This window comes from Oncorhynchus masou, chromosome 20 (genome assembly GCF_036934945.1).
Source record: "Oncorhynchus masou masou isolate Uvic2021 chromosome 20, UVic_Omas_1.1, whole genome shotgun sequence".
Classification (NCBI taxonomy): Eukaryota; Metazoa; Chordata; class Actinopteri; order Salmoniformes; family Salmonidae; genus Oncorhynchus; species Oncorhynchus masou.
This window is the reverse complement of record NC_088231.1, coordinates 1917246-1933309: the sequence shown is the minus strand read 5'-3', so window position 1 is coordinate 1933309 and position 16064 is coordinate 1917246. Positions and strand designations below refer to the sequence as shown.

Below are 16064 nucleotides of genomic sequence, written 5' to 3'. Positions count from 1 at the left end.
GTGGGGGAAAAAGAGCATTTGACTGAAGTGGTGAAAACCACAAAGTTGATCCCTTGCTCCCACCTTTCCAAATGTTAGTTCAGCTATCACATCAAGGAGGGGTGGCATACTGTTGCATTTTTATTCAATTCTCACTAGTACTAACATAACTATCTATTCATAAAACCACGGCTATTCTCGAACAATGCTTTACTTGCAATGATCGTGATATATGGCCGTCTTATCTACTTTTGTCAAATGCACTGATTGCATGTCACTCTGGATAAGTCTCCAAAATGACACAAATTTAATGAAGAAATTTTGAACAATATTCAAACAACAAAGTTGTTTCAGAAATTCCTATTTAAAATCATTGTTCCTGTATGATTCTGGGAATCTTCCAACTGGGATTTCTGGAAAATCTAGGAATTTCGCAACCCTATTCAAACAGGACCTAAACTATCACCCTCTCCCTAAACCCTCACCTTCCTCTCCCTGTTGTCCCTCTGCATCATCTCCCTCGTCCCCCTCACCAGTCCAGGCTCGGGACAGCGGCGTCCAGCCCCTCTCCAGCACATCCACGGTGCTATGCTCGGTGCTGGACGACAACGACAATGTCCCCGAGTTCATGCAGGCCTCCTTTCAGCTTAGCCTGCCAGAGAACCTGCCCCCCGGGGTCATCCACACATCCCAGGCCTCGGACCCAGACCACGGAGCCAACGGCACCATCACCTACGCCATACAGGGTGAGATTCCTAAATGGAGCACCTCAGTGTTTCAGTGGAAAATTACTTGGTGGTTTCAACAAGATTTAATCTAACCGGAGTGTATTGACTTATCCCTCCAGGCGAGGACTACGGCGGGCGCTTCACCATCCACGCCACCACTGGCGCCGTCAGCACCATGCGGGCCCTCGACCGGGAGGAGCGGCCCAGCTACACCCTCTGCATCCAGGCCAGCGACGGTGGCCAACCCTCCCCCCTCAGCTCCTCAACCCAGCTCCTGGTGCTCCTGCTGGACCAGAACGACAACAGTCCGTCGTTTCACCGCAAGAGTTACCGCGCTTCCTTGGCTGAGGGGCTCCCCGCAGGGGCCGAAGTGCTGCGTCTGGAGGCCCGAGACCCGGACCAGGGTCCCAACGGCGAGGTGACATTCTCTCTGGCCGAGGACACCCTGGGGGCCTTCTCGGTAGAGCCCACCACGGGGGTAATTCGGACCACCCGGCCCTTGGACAGGGAGAGCCGTGCTCAGTACACCTTCAGGGCCGTGGCCACCGACGGCTGTGCCAGAGGTCCACGGAGCTCCGCCACCGCGGTTACCGTGCAGGTGGAGGACACCAACGACAACGCGCCTGTCTGCACGGAGAACCCCATTGTCGGCTGGGTCACAGTGGAGACGATCCCAAACAAGATTGTCGCCACGGTGACGGCAGTGGATGGTGACCGTGGTGAGAACGGGACTGTGTGGTTTAGCTTGGTGGAAAACAACCCTTTTTTCACCATCAACGGTAAATCGGGAGACATACGATTGAATGGTTCCATTAGTCAGAGTTTCTTGGGTGCTAACCTGCAGGTGTTGGCTGCAGACCAGGGGAGGCCAGCTCTCACCTCTACCTGCCTGGTCATTATTCACGTGAAGGGAGAGGACGAGCCACTGCACTTCACTGAGACGCTCTACGAAGCAGTTGTGGTGGAAAACAGCAAAACTGGTACGGAAGAACTGCTCTAATATCAGTATATGAACAACTATTCAAGACAAGTGCATTGATATGTACCAGATCTGGTTTCAACTAATATTTGTTTTCTATCATATATATGTTTGAATGAACTTGGCTGCTGCAATGGAGCCAATTGAATAGTCCTAAAAGTTGGATCCCAGCCCGTCTGGCTCTCTAGTCAGGCTCAATCAAACACTTTAGTCTGCTGTGTATGTTCAATACTTTATCCAAACTCTTTACTGGCGTCACGCTATCTATCAAACCCTTTGAGTTCAGGTTAGGGCTAAAAGCCATTGAGTTATCTTTTTTTCCATCTCTTCTCCTTTCACCTTCAGGCGCGTGGGTGGGAAACGTGGTGGCTCACGACCAGACCGACGACAGACGGAGAATCGAGTACAGCATTTTCAACGGCAACGAGAACGGCGCCTTTGCCATCAACCGACACACGGGTATGAACCTTTCCAATACTAAACTATATTTCTCATGTGGTCCAGTGGTTAGTGCCACCATCCCCGGCACACATATACCAGAGTCAGAATGTGTTTAAATCCACCTTTTTGATTCACAATCTCTCCCACCTTTTTTGTCTCTTCACTGTCCTAATCTTCAATAAGTACATTTCAAACCCTGAAATAAGTTGTTCTCCTCACCAGAACACTTCTCTGAGGCTGGAATCATAGACATAGCTTAGGCTCCAGTGTGCTTGTTGGCATAAGCCAGCTAAGATTCTTCCATTAGTTGCCTGCAGCAGGAACTTAAAACCATGCTTGTCTTTTCTTCCTTGTTTGTTTTTCAGGTAATTTTTTGACTCCAGCGACACACCAAAGCCAGAACCTCCACCTATCCCTGCATCCATCTGTCTAGTTTTCTGTATCTCCATCCAGGCTATTAACCCTGTATCTCCATCCAGGCTAATAACCCTGTATCTCCATCCAGGCTAAACCCTGTATCTCCATCCAGGCTATTAACCCTGTATCTCCATCCAGGCTATTAACCCTGTATCTCCATCCAGGCTAATAACCCTGGCATTCCAGACTCCTCAGATCCCTTTCCCAAACAAGACTTTACTCCATTTTCTTCCAATTAGCGCGACTAGCCTCTCAATCCCTTTGGACCATCGCTCGCTCGATCGTTCATTTCCACGTAACACATTGGGGGCGATGAACAAAGGAAGGAACTGAAGAGGGCGGGGAGACTGTTGGGCAATGCGAGCTTGGACGACGGAGCGTGAATAGGGTGTAAAAACACGAGTAAATCAGCTCAAAGTGACTTATTTCAGAAATCTATTCCCACGCACAAAGAGACATGATTGTATGCAAGGTTTGAAATAGAAATAATAGTTTTAGACAAACATATCTGTTTGCAGTCTACAAATAATTTTTTATTATCTTCTGGCCCCCCGACCATCTGCTCAAGAAACAAATCGGCGCGCGGCTGAATCTAGTTGATGATTCCTGCACTATAGTTTTCAGCCACTACTGGATTGTCTGTAGATGCCTAGCCTGCTTGCTTGTGTAAACAACGTCACGCTGCTTAGTGAGTACCACTTCCTCCTGATTCGGACCATACCTGGCACAAACTCGGGACCTCTGCCTCACACATGACTCTCCTCCCTCAAGCATCTTAGCCGATCGCGCCACCTCAAAAGCTAGCTAATGAGGCTACACAAGCGGGACACTCAAGGCTGTGGAGTATGTGTCTCACATCCCCATGTGCTACACTAGCACGCACATGAGGGTGACGCTAGAGTGGCTATCCAAATTATCGTGTGGAAATCCCCTTTTAGGATTATTGAAGGCATTCTACTACAGCAGTCAGGAGGTTGTTTTCCCATATCCCCCTGTTCAGAGAACTGGACCTTTATCCCAAATGGAACCCTATTCCCTATGTAGTGCACTACTTTTGACTAGGGCCCATAGGGCTCTGTTCAAACACAGTACACTATATAGGGAATAGTGCGTCTTGCGGGACGCATACACAGGCTTTGCTGTGGATTATGGACTGCTTGCCTTAGCCAGCATGGATTCATTATGGCCCAAACTCTCCCTGAGCCCCTATATACGCAGCGTGGCTGAAGTGGAACGGGTGGAGGGGGACATCAAAGTCCAGATTACATTCTTGTTTGGATACTCAGAGGAATCAAGTTGTTAATGGAATGTGTACATATGTTTTGAATGCACAACTGCAAAACATGGATGCAACATGGTGCTAGAATAGGCTCACGCGCTTCATAACTCCCTGTGAATTCTATGAACTTTTTATCGTACATCCATCATACAATCTTTCTCATTTGCGCTCACGCTCTCCATCTCTTCTCCCACTTTCCTGTCTCTCTTTCTGTTTGTTCGCTCGCTCAATCCCTATCTTTCTGTTCCCTCTATTTCTCGCTTTCTTTGTCTTTCCACCCCTCTCCCAGGTGACATCACAGTGTGGGACCAGGCCAGTCTAGACTACGAGGCCAACCGGAGGGTCCACCTGGTGGTGCTGGCTGACGGTGGCCCCATGCGCACAGCCCACTGCCGGGTCACCGTCATGCTGCAGGACGTCAACGACAATGCGCCGGCCTTTGAGCAGGGCCACTACCGCACGGCCGTGTGGGAAGGCCAGGTACACAACACCTACGTCATGCAGGTATGGATTGGAGGCCAGCCATTCGAGTTGTTACTTTGTCATTTTGAGCTAAGGCAGAAACATAATTTGTCGTTACCAATCAGTTTCTTTTGAGCTATGTTCCTCTCTAGGTTTCTTCCATCTCGGGTGTTTTTCCTGGGCACTGGGCTCTTGCTTTTGCTTTAATTGATTGATTGAAACATGGCTGTAAAAAAAAAAAGCATTTACAATCCATTTCAAATACCAAATGCATAGCATTATTGTGTATTTTTTTTTCGTTAAGTGTTGTGTGGCCTGTAACAGTCTGAAATGACTCTTGCAAATGTTATTTTTATATTTGCAAATGTGCCATGCTTACGCTGGGTATTGGCTATGTAGAAATAAGCTTCCTAACTCTATAATGCCTTTCTTCCTGTTGTAGGTGTTTGCCTCTGATGCGGACAGCGGTGTGAATGGTCAGATTGATTACTCCATCTTGTCTGGTAACCAAAATGAGGCGTTCATCATCGACTCTGTGCTTGGGATCCTTGCCACCAACACTGTTCTAGACCGGGAAATCACTTCCTCTTACAAGTACGCTAGCTTCCATTACACTTTACGCTACTATTAGAGTTGTCACTTGCTATGGTAATGTATTGTGTGTATCTAATCCTACATGCTAGACAAAAGATTTCAGTGCCCTTGAACGGGGTATGGTAGTAGGTGTCAGGCACACCGGTCTGTGTCAAGAACTGCAACGGTGCTGGTTTTTCATGCTCAACAGTTTCCTGTGTGTATCAAGAATGTTCCACCACCCAAAGGACATCCAGCCAACTTGACATAACTGTGGGAAGCATTGGCGTCAACATGGGCCAGCCTCCCTGTGGATTGCTTTCAACACCATGTAGAGTCCATGGCCTGACGAATTGAGGTTGTTCTGAGGTCAAAAGGGGGTTCAACTCAATATTAGGAAGGTGTTTATAATGTTTGGTGTACTCAGTGTTTTTCTATACTGAACAAAAATATAAATGCAACAATTTCAACAATTTTACTGAGTTACAGTTCATAAGGAAATCAGTCAATTTAAATAAATTCATTAGGCCCTAATCTATGGGTTCCACGTGCCTGGGCAGGGGCACAGCCATTTGTGGGACTGGGAGGCCATAGGCCCAGCCACTTGGGAGCCAGGCCGAGTCAATAATAATTAGTTTTTCACCACAAAAGGGCTTTATTACAGACAGAAATATTCCTCAGTTTCATCAGCTGTCCGGGTGGCTGGTCTTGAAGAAGCTAAATGTGGAGGTCCTGGGCTGGCTTGGTTACACATGGTCTGCGGTTGTGAGGCCGGTTGGATGTACTGCCATAGTCTCTAAAACAATGTTGGAGGCGGCTGATGGTAGAGAAATTAGCATTAAATTCTCTGGCAACAGCTCTGGTGGATATTCCTGCAGTCACCATGCCAATTGCACGCTCCCTCAAAACATTAGACATCTGTGGCATTGTGTTGTGACCAAACTGCATGTTTTAGTGGCCTTTTGTTCCCAGCACAATGTGCACATGTGTAATGATCGTGCTGTTGAATCAGCTTCTTGATATGCCACACCTGTCATGTGGATGGATTATCTTGGCAAAGGAGAAATGCTCATTAGCAGAGAAGTAAACACATTTGTGCACAAAATTGGAGAGAAATAAGCTTTTTGTGCATATGGAACATTTCTGTGGTCTTTTATTTCAGCTCTTGAAACATGGGACCAACACTTTGCATGTTGCGTTTTATATATATTTTTCAGTATATACAGTACATGTCTATCGATCTCTATGTCTTCTACCTACACTGGCTAGTTGGAGTCCTAGTAATGTAATGGTGTGCATTTCCTTGTGGTGTTTTTTCCCAGGTTGGTACTGCAGGCGTCAGACAGGGGTAGCCCTCCCCTTAGCAGCATCACCATCGTCCGGGTCCAAGTGGTGGACATCAACGACAACAGTCCCGCTATTCCCCCCATGGAGCCTGTGGTCATGGCAGAGAGTAAGACACCACCCCTCTCAAATGACACCCTTTTCCTGTTACAGTACACTACTTTTGACCAGGGCCAATGGGGTAACCATTTTCGATCTACATTTTCTAATCAGAATTTTTTTTTTAAGTGTTTCATTTATTTAAAGCATCTTCACAGTAGGCCAAGATTTAGTAGCTGGCGCTGAAAGGATGAAGTCCCTCGTTGTAACAGTCCCACAGGCTGTTGTGCCTGAGGCAAAGCTCTATCCTTATGCCACTGTCCTGAAGGAGTGAAGATCACTTCCTGAAACAAATTGCTTGGGAGACAAGCCCACCCAATGAGCAAAATTAGTTGAAATCGGTACATCCAACCAAAAGACGTCTTTCCAATGTATTTTGCTCATAGGGCAGTTTCCTGCCCCTCACTGACACACTGATTCAGCTAACCAAAGTTTTTATGATTAGTTGAATCAGATGTTATAGCAGAATTTTTTTATTGATTGACAGAGATTTCCAAGAGAATTGTCAACTTCAGATAATGTTTTGGTTTAATTTGTAATACTAAATACCTGTAGAGATGAAGTAGGACCTGTACACACAATTTCTCTTCGGCTCAGGCCAGATCAGTACCCCCTAACAAGTTGTGTGCGTTTGACTATATAGACTATTTGGTACTAAATACTTCTTACACTGTTATCTTGTTGGTCACCAGACCTCCCAGTGGGCTACATGGTGACCCAGGTAAGCGCCAACGATGTGGACCTCAGCTCCACCGTGACCTTCAGTTTTTTGGACAATGCCAGCACTGCCGGGAGCTTTGCCATTGACCGCTACACGGGCGTGGTGACCTTGACACAGATGCTTGACCATGAGGAACAGACGACGCACAGGCTGGTGGTGTGGGCCTCGGACTCCCTCCACCAGACCACGGCCGAGGTCCTGGTTCAAGTGCTGGATGTAAACGACAACGTGCCCGTCTTCTCACAGGACTCCTACCAGGTAGCTAGAACTGCAATCGATTTTGTATTTCACTAATGATGCATTACTAGACACAGTTATAGTTATGGAACACAAATCCCTCAACACACACACACGCACAGCTTTGTGGTGAGCCTTTCCACATTAGTAAAACATGATTATTTAGGAGGCAGAAATGAAGTCGTTTAAAATGTTAACATGACTGACTCACTGAGAGGATGAGGGGATTTGAATGTCAAGTTGGACAATGTCTGATCTATCCATTTGACACCATTGTACTCCCTCAGTGATGTCTTGTGACTCCAAGTTCTCCTTGAGTCCTTAATGAGATGTTTATAAATGCATGTAATTCTTCCTGGCAATTGACATGAGATGTTTGTGTTTGTTTGTTTGCACCATCAGGTGAAGTTGCCAGAACTGTCTCCTGCCAACATGTTGATCCTGACTGTGGCAGCCACGGACCGAGACTCTGGGCTTAACGGCAAACTCGGCTACAGACTCCTCTCGTCACCTCTACACGGCTTCTACATACACCCAGACAACGGTAAGCACTATTAGATTAACCAATTAGATTCAAATTAAATGAATAGCTTTCATCAGAATTAGCCAGATATAGTCAACTCGCCTGTTCTAATTACAAAATATATTTACTTTAGTGTTTTTATTGAAGAGGGAAATTATGACCGAGATTGGAGGGAGAATGTGCCATTGTGAAGAATGTGTAGGCCGGATATCACCCAATGCCGACACGTACATACAGTATGCGTACCAGAGACTACAGCCCTAACCACTGTACCATCCAGTCCATTCTAAATCAATTTGAATCAAATTGAAAGGTAACAATGGAAGAACTTATTTAGGCACGAAGTCTCTAAAGTGCAAACTCTTGGCAGAGGCATCGTGAAAATGTTTTTAATGGACCCAGGACCATTATCCCAATCATACCCAGAGTCCAAGGATGAGTCAGTCAGTCAAATTCCAAGGCTGAATCAATATAGCTGCTGCTAGGTCTTGAAGAAATAGGCCTAATCCTCCCGCGATGCTACAAAATGTGCTTCTCTTAATTCCTACGATTGACTGTCAAAATGTAGTAGGAGAAGAAAAGGTACCGCCACATGCTTTCCAAGGTTCACGTCTTAAGACTGTCTGGTAGCCCATTTTTCATATTAATCTTTTATATTCCCTTGTTTAAAATCACATTTTTCTGGCGCGACACGCTTATTTTACACATGTTGGCCAAGAAATGGGGGTTTGCGCCAACAGTAAGTATATGCCCAGTTCTGCATGGTTCTACACATCAAGGGTTATTCAGAGTATTCACACTGTCAGTAGCATCAGATTCTCCATCCATCCTTTCTCTTTTTACGGGCTTGGATGTGTGAAGGAGTGCGGTGGAGGGGGAGAGAGAAAAAAGAAGGGGTGAGTGGGAGAGATTGCTGATGAGAGGTCACTAATATAGAGGTCTGCTTCAGAGCCGGGTCTGTCCTGTAATATCCAGTCTCGGGAAGCAAAGTCTTCGCCCTCCCCAACCCGACAAGTGAAGAAGACTAATTGAACCCGACGAGGCTAAAAGAGTACTACATTCTCAAACTCTCTTTTTTTTCTTGAAACATATTTTTGGGGGGCCACCTTTATTAATGTCACTGGCCCTCGAAAGTAACATCTGAGAAATGCGTTCTGTGTTTTGTGGTGCAAGTAACTAATAGGAAGTGAAATTTTGATTGGTGTCAATATTAGAATTGAGCCTCTCAGAATCGTAACTAACTCGAACCAGAAACTAGATACTGGCTCGTTCTTTTGTTTCCTCATGTTTCCAGCACTCATGTTTTAACTTTTGTTAATTATGTGTTTCAAGATAAGTTTCAATATTACAGGAGGCTGGGTGATATCCCAAACTGATTGACTATACAGTAGTGCTCGATTCTATGTAATGAAAAATGCCAAATCTTGCTCGTTTTCAGTCTCAATTTACTGTGCTCACATCAGTAAACTCATTAGATAGTTAAACATTCTCAAAAGAAACTTCAGCAAAAAGCCTACAGAATGCACTTCTATAGAGCATTAAAGACCCAATCCTGAATTTGGATTTCAGTCAAAAGGCGGCCCCGCCACTCGGTTTGCTATGAAGCTGAGGAATGGGGCTGGAGAAATGTAATTACGCTCAGATTCCTAGACTAAGCTATGGCTGCAACTCATGAGGTAGTGAGTGATATTATTCCACTGTACAGGTTGCCAGGTCTCCCTTGTATAAAAAATAAAAAAAAGTTTCAATCACCAGGGACTTTCCTGGTTAAAGGGGCAAACCACCAACTTTGCTCTATTTGATAGGGTGTTCTTTACCATAATAACAGCTAGAGAGCTGTGCGTTATTAACAGGCAGCATGGTAAAGCCTCCCTCATGGTAGCTGTAGACTGAGTGGACAGCTGAAACCCTACATTAGACAATGTTAAATTAGATCAGTTTGAGTGTTTGTCTAATAATTATAACATTTTTATTTTGAATGTGCTTTTAAATTCTGCATAGCAATAAAGTGATATCTAAAGGACCTGCAGCACTTTCAGTTGATTAAAAACACTAGTAAGATGTTTTTCACTGTTTTCAAATCGGAGACGATGGCTAACTCCAAACCCATTTGTCTTGTAGGGTCGGTGTTCACCAACAAGCCCTTGAAGTATGTCACCAACGGTAACGTGATCCAGCTCCTGGTGGAGGCCAGAGACTGGGGTGACCCAGTCCGCTCTACAGTCACCTCCGTGGACATTGTGGTCCTGGATGCCAATGACCACACCCCGCTCTTCCAGCATGACGCTTACACGGTCAGCCCGCTTGAGGATACCCCCGTCGGCACCACCTTGATGACCCTCTGGGCAGAGGACCTGGACTGGGAGTACGAAAACACCCACCTGGACTTTGTCATTGCCAGTGGCAACGAGGACAGGAGGTTCTGTATAGAGGTAGGTGTGGTTGAAACAGAGAGCCAGCAGAGGACTGCTGGGAGTCTGGTTCTGTGCCAACTCCTGGACCGTGAAACCACTGAGGGCTACATCTTGACAGTGATAGTTTCTGACCGTGGCTCGCCTCCGCTCAACAGCTCGGCGGTCGTGGTGGTGACCGTAGCGGATGTCAACGACAACGTGCCGGCTTTTGTCAGCACAGAGTACCATGCTCAGGCCAGCGAGAGCAGCCCAGCAGGGACCAGGTTGGTTCAGGTGACCGCCCAGGACCCTGACTGCGGAACCAACGGTCTGGTCCGGTACGACATCATCTCAGGCAACAGCAAGGGTCACCTCAGGTTAGACCCCCACACCGGCGCCCTGGAGGTCAACCACAGTCTTGACTACGAGGAAGACTCCAAGTACGCATTGACTGTCCAGGCTTCCGACGGGGGCGAACCCGGAAACCGTAAAGTAGCTTTCACCGTGGTCTTTGTTATGGTGTTGGACGAGAATGACAACTCACCCTACTTTATCTTCCCCGTAGTCAACTGCTCGGTGCCGGAGAACCTTCCTGCCTTCACCCCCACCTGTTCAGTCCATGCTATCGACCAAGACGCTGGGCCCTATGGCCAGCTCACCTACTCCATCATGTCCTCCTGCTTCATGGACTACGGCAGTGGCAGCCCTGACAGGAAGGAGGCCTTTGCCATTGACAGCCTCACTGGGGACATCCACACCCGGCAAACCTTTGACTTCGAGCGGGAGAGCGACTACTGCTTCATAGTGGAGGCCAGGGACAAAGGCGAACAGGCGGCCACCGTGCGGGTCCAGGTGGCCATCGGAGGGGCAGACGAATTCAGTCCTGTCTTCACCCAGAGGCAGTACAGTTTCATTCTCCCAGAGAACGCCAAGGCGGGGCAGACGGTTGGTCATGTTATGGCCATGGACCATGACGGAGGCCTGGATGGCATGGTGGAGTACTCCCTTGTCAACCCCTCACAGTTGTTCTCCATCAACAAAACAACAGGCGCAGTGTTCGTCTCGGGCCCAGTGTACCGCAAGAGAGGAAGTTTTTCCAACGAAGACATGGTGGAGCTCTTGGTGACAGCCGGCAGTCCCAGAATGGACTCCAGGTCCACCACCAGCCTGGTAACAGTCAATATCTCCAATTCGGCTGAAGCTCTGGTCGGGGTGGCCCTTGGTGTCCAGACAGTCACTCTGGGCGTGTCGCTGGCCATCTTCCTTCTCCTACTCGTCAGTTTCGTGGCCCTTGTTCTGAGGTACAAGACCAAAGAGGCCGCCATCAAGAAGGCCGCTGCCCTCGCAGCCAACCTAAACACCGGCACGTTCGGCAGGACCGGCGGTGCCCAACAGCACAACTGCATCGGCTTGCGGGAGCTGAGGGCGCCCATCACCATCCGAGTGAAGAGGGAGATATCCCTCCCTATCCGGAACTCTGACTCAAGCGGCCGCGGCTCTGCAGAAGGTGAGACGGCTGAGGACCATGAGATCAAGATGATCAATGAGTACCCGTGCCGCAAGAGGGCCGACTCGGCTAAGAGCAGAAGGGTCCCTGACTCTGGCTTGCCCAAGGACTCGGACCAGCTTTCCTGCCATTCAGAGGATGGAAACCCAGGAACGGTCGTAACCACGTTCTCCAGCACATGTCTGGCCACAGGGATGCAGAGCTCCGAGAGCCTCCACACCTTCAAAGAGGAGGGAGGGGGGAGGGGATGCTACTGCGGGTCAGGGTGAGAGACATGGAGGAGAGCATGAGGGGCTACGTCCCTCTCTCGGATAGCCAGGCCTCAGTAGACGGCTCCTTCAGCTCGCTGTTGTGTCCGGAGGAGCAGCTCCGGGGCAGCTATGGCTGGGACTACCTGCTGGACTGGGAGCCGCGCTACCACACGCTGGCCTCAGTCTTCACCGACATCAGCCTGCTGCCCGACGAGGACCTCCAGGGGGGCCACGAGGGCCTGGCGTCCGAAGCCTGCTGTCTCATGCATCCACCACCACTCATCACGGGCGTGGCGCAGCCAGGCCTCAGAGCCGTGCCACCCCGGATGCCCCTGAGCAGCATGCACACCCTGACCCGGAGGCCCTCCTACCCCAAGTATGCCTACGCGCCCCTGACCAGGAACACAGGGCTCACCCCGTCTGCCATGACGCCCAGTTTCTCTCCCTCGCTGTCGGTGCTCACGCTGCGGACCCCCAACGCCTCCCCGGTGGTCTCAGAGACTGGGCTGGGGGTCTTCAGGCTAGACGCTGGCAGCCTCCTGGAGGGAGAAATACAGGTGTAGACTTGCGGACCTTTTGATATTGACTTTGAAAAATATTGTATGATAGATGCCAAATACTAGCATTAAATAATTTGGTTCTCAAGCTTATTTTAAATCTGATTTTAACATCACTATTCAATGAGTTTCTTCAATTAGTTTCTCAACATAAAGGATCTACAAATCAATATTGGCTCATGTTGAACATTTGGACAATATTCTGTTGATCTGTTCATCTGGCACATCTATTAGTAAGGACATTATACAATGCAGATGCATGGGTGAAATCAGACATTTATTAAATGTCTTTGTACAATGAATGATTTGCATTGTGGTGCATTTAATATTTTCATAACTTGCTTTTGTAATAAAGTTATGTATGCAAAAGCCTGAAGTCTGGTTTGCATTGCAATAGCACAACGCAGCACTCTGTACACGAGTGGATGTTTGAATCCACAATTAATGAACAAATGTATGGTCGTAAAAATGTTTGCATGCTAGAGACAATGAAATGCATTTTTATTTCAGTTGGCTATAGCTTTTTGACTTGGCAAGTATGCTTGTTGTTCTGTAATTTAATTATGTCAGAGTACCATGAGCCCATATTCTGTGAACTACTACATTTCAAATACCTACAGTATTTGAAATGTCATTAACAGCTGTACAAAGAGCCGGTGCAGTTGGTGTGGGACCAGTCTTTTGATATTGATGTGTGCGCTGGTTGTGTACTATAGATACTAACGGCAGTTTTGTGTGTAACATTTCAAAATGAAAAGTGTTTTCTCTCAATTGTAAAATGTATATAAGCAAAGGTCAGTTTAAGTGGGTAAAACAATGTCCTGCTATCTTTTAGCTCTATGGGGCAGTTCTAACTAACTTGAACAACAATTAGTGTACGATTCAATTCCACAAAGGTTTGTGACTTTCTCTTCATTCATTTTCATCGTTGAACTGATTTGTTAATGTGGTTCATAAATTAAACAATTCCAATGGAAAATGTGTTTTTCTTACGGAGCAATTTTTCCAGACTCCCTCTGCAATTAGGACATTCTAAATAAGACTAAACTATCACATTTCAGAAACCTATTGATACCACATGGAGAACAAAACCCCCATAAGCCATTATTGTTGTTCTTCACATGGTGGATCATGCTTGTTAAGAAACTGGAAGTCCCACTCTTTAGAAATGTCTTGGAATCACGATCGAATAGCATTTTGGTTCCATCCAACATTCTTCCACAAACCCATTTTCCACATGGCCACCCTGAATGTTTCCTTTAACTCAGTGTTGGAGAAGGAGGTCTGATGCAAAACAATTGTTTTAATCAGTTTCAAATGGAATCCAGACACCCCCCCCCCCCCCCCAAAAAAAAAAATAAGAAAAGTGCAACCATTCACTGGCTAATAGAATAGTTGCAATTTTAAAGGGTGGAATAAAAACCAGGTTTGCTTGTGGCTCTCTGAAAAGGTCCAACGTGAGAATCCCAAGCTTCAGAGGCTGGTATCGTTGCTCGGAGGTTATACAGTAGAACATGTTTTCCATGACACTAGATCTCGTTCCTCGCACTTTGAGGTCTTTGTCAATTTTCTTCCTCACAGCTATGGGGAAAGTGCCAGATGAAGACACAGTATGCTTCATTCTTTCCAAGGGTTTAGGCCATGGCAGCATAAACGGTGTCTGAGCTCGGGGGACCTAACACTCCTCGGCTTGGCTTGAAAGCATCCTTAATGTTGATCAACTGTTTCCTCACTTTCTGGTCACAGTGACAGAGATGATGCATCAATTGTTTTTGGTTGGAGAGCAAAAATCTATTGAAAGACCTTTGGTCTGTTGTGAAAGCTAGTGTGGTAATGGGGGGTCTCTTACTACCCCAGAGATCCTTGAAGCACCCAAACCCTTCTTCAGAGCCTCTGTCTCAAGATTAACATATGGATTTACTGTCGATACATTTGGCCACTGTGATGCGAAAATATGGAATTGCTTTTGGCCTTGAAACCCATTTTGGAAAAAAGTGTAAGGATTTTGAATTAGCCTTTCTCAATGTGTTTTTTTACTCATTTTCAACTCAAATGAGACTCCACACGATTTTACGTCGAGGCTATAAAATGGCATCAGAAACTGCTGGTGAAAGACTCGTGGAGAAGTAATAGGCCCTGGCATCCAAGTCTAATAAGGTCTGATGACTTTCAGCCATTTTTCCCTTGCGCCCACCCAAGCGTCCCTTACTGTCCATAACGGCCATCTGAACACCCACGCATTCCTTTGCTCCAAAAGCAATAAATAAAATGCAGGGCGATTTGACACGGCTTCACTTGGGCAGGTACTAATCCCCCCCCCCCCCCCCAAAAAAAAAGTATCGGTAGAGGTCTGAGCCCTTATCACGAAGCTTAAAATAAGGATAATAAACGTTTGCGTGGCTCGTCGGCTAGCTGTGCAGGCTTCATACGTCATACGAGTATAGGCCATGATAGGCATCTTATTTATTGACTCAGTTTTGGGTCACTCCTTCCTGCCAGGTTGGTTTGGACTACAGCTCTGCTCGCTGATATTTGTGATTTCGGTGGGTATTTGGCTTTAGGAAGCACAGACGATGGAGAGATCTCTCCTGTGTCATGATCTGGTAAAACAAGCATCTGCATGTCTCGGCACATACTGTAGCTGAGCGAGTCAGGGGACCCCGACAGGAATATAGAGCTCCTCTGAGATGTTCCATCACCACTCCTTCAACGTCTGTCAGTCAGCTGACAATGTTTTGGACAGAGACCGGAGAGGAAGCCCGTTTTGGTAAACTTTCACCTTGTGGTATTTCTTCTGGAAATTTGACTGTTTTAATGGATTTTTTAGATAGTTTTATAAATATGATAAATGCTTTGCAGATGTAAAACCTCTTTTCATCCTTGAGTTATCAGACATTCTAGGCCAAACAGCCTTAGTATTAAGCACTTGTTTATCCCCCCCACTACTGTCATAAATGCGCTGTTACCTGCGTAATGTCAGTACTGGTCTGCTCTCTCATATCGTAATTTGAGAAGAGGTCGAGCTTCCCCAGAGCTGCCTTGCCTTCCGAGCACAGTAAAACAATCTCCTTGCGTCAGACACGAGCAGTTCATGCTCATGATTATGCAGGTCCGATGTTTAGTTGGACGGGGATGCGTGTTGGTAAATTCAAGACAGCTGCACTCTAACCTGGCTTAGATTTCATACTACTTCGCTTGATATTGAAATATGCATTGGCTTCTAAACAAGTCCTGCATTGTCTGTTTTCTCAGCGATTTAGCTCTGTAACGTCTCAAGGTTCGTGGGGGTGGGGGGGCTTGAGTCATCCGCTGCAAAATCTAGATTGCGTTTGGATTTGGCGGAGGAACACTCACTGAAGGGGGGGGGGTGTACAGTCCGGGTGACAAGTTGTTTTATAAGGATTCGGTTTCTGGAGCGCGATTAAAAAGCAGTGGTGAAATATTTAATCCAACGCTAAATCTGATCATGTTAAAACAGCTCTACATATTTGATCAGGCAGAGCAGACTCTTGCCTCTTTCAATGTTTTCAAGTAACAGTTGACCGCCCTCACCCTTTAAACGTGTATTCTATTT

At 46.8% G+C, this 16064-nt stretch overlaps 1 protein-coding gene across 1 annotated transcript in view; it reads left to right on the top strand.

Annotated features, from left to right (window-relative positions):
• dchs2 (dachsous cadherin-related 2) overlaps positions 1-13464 on the top strand; it is a 53490-nt gene extending 40026 nt beyond the window's left edge. Inside the window, 10 exon segments of the mRNA XM_064926011.1 lie at positions 516-725; positions 827-1687; positions 2032-2145; positions 4113-4327; positions 4728-4879; positions 6181-6311; positions 6994-7280; positions 7662-7803; positions 9904-11922; positions 11925-13464. Coding sequence (XP_064782083.1) covers positions 516-725; positions 827-1687; positions 2032-2145; positions 4113-4327; positions 4728-4879; positions 6181-6311; positions 6994-7280; positions 7662-7803; positions 9904-11922; positions 11925-12496 — 4703 coding nt within the window. The 3' untranslated portion in view covers positions 12497-13464.
• Positions 13465-16064: the final 2600 nt, after the last annotated feature.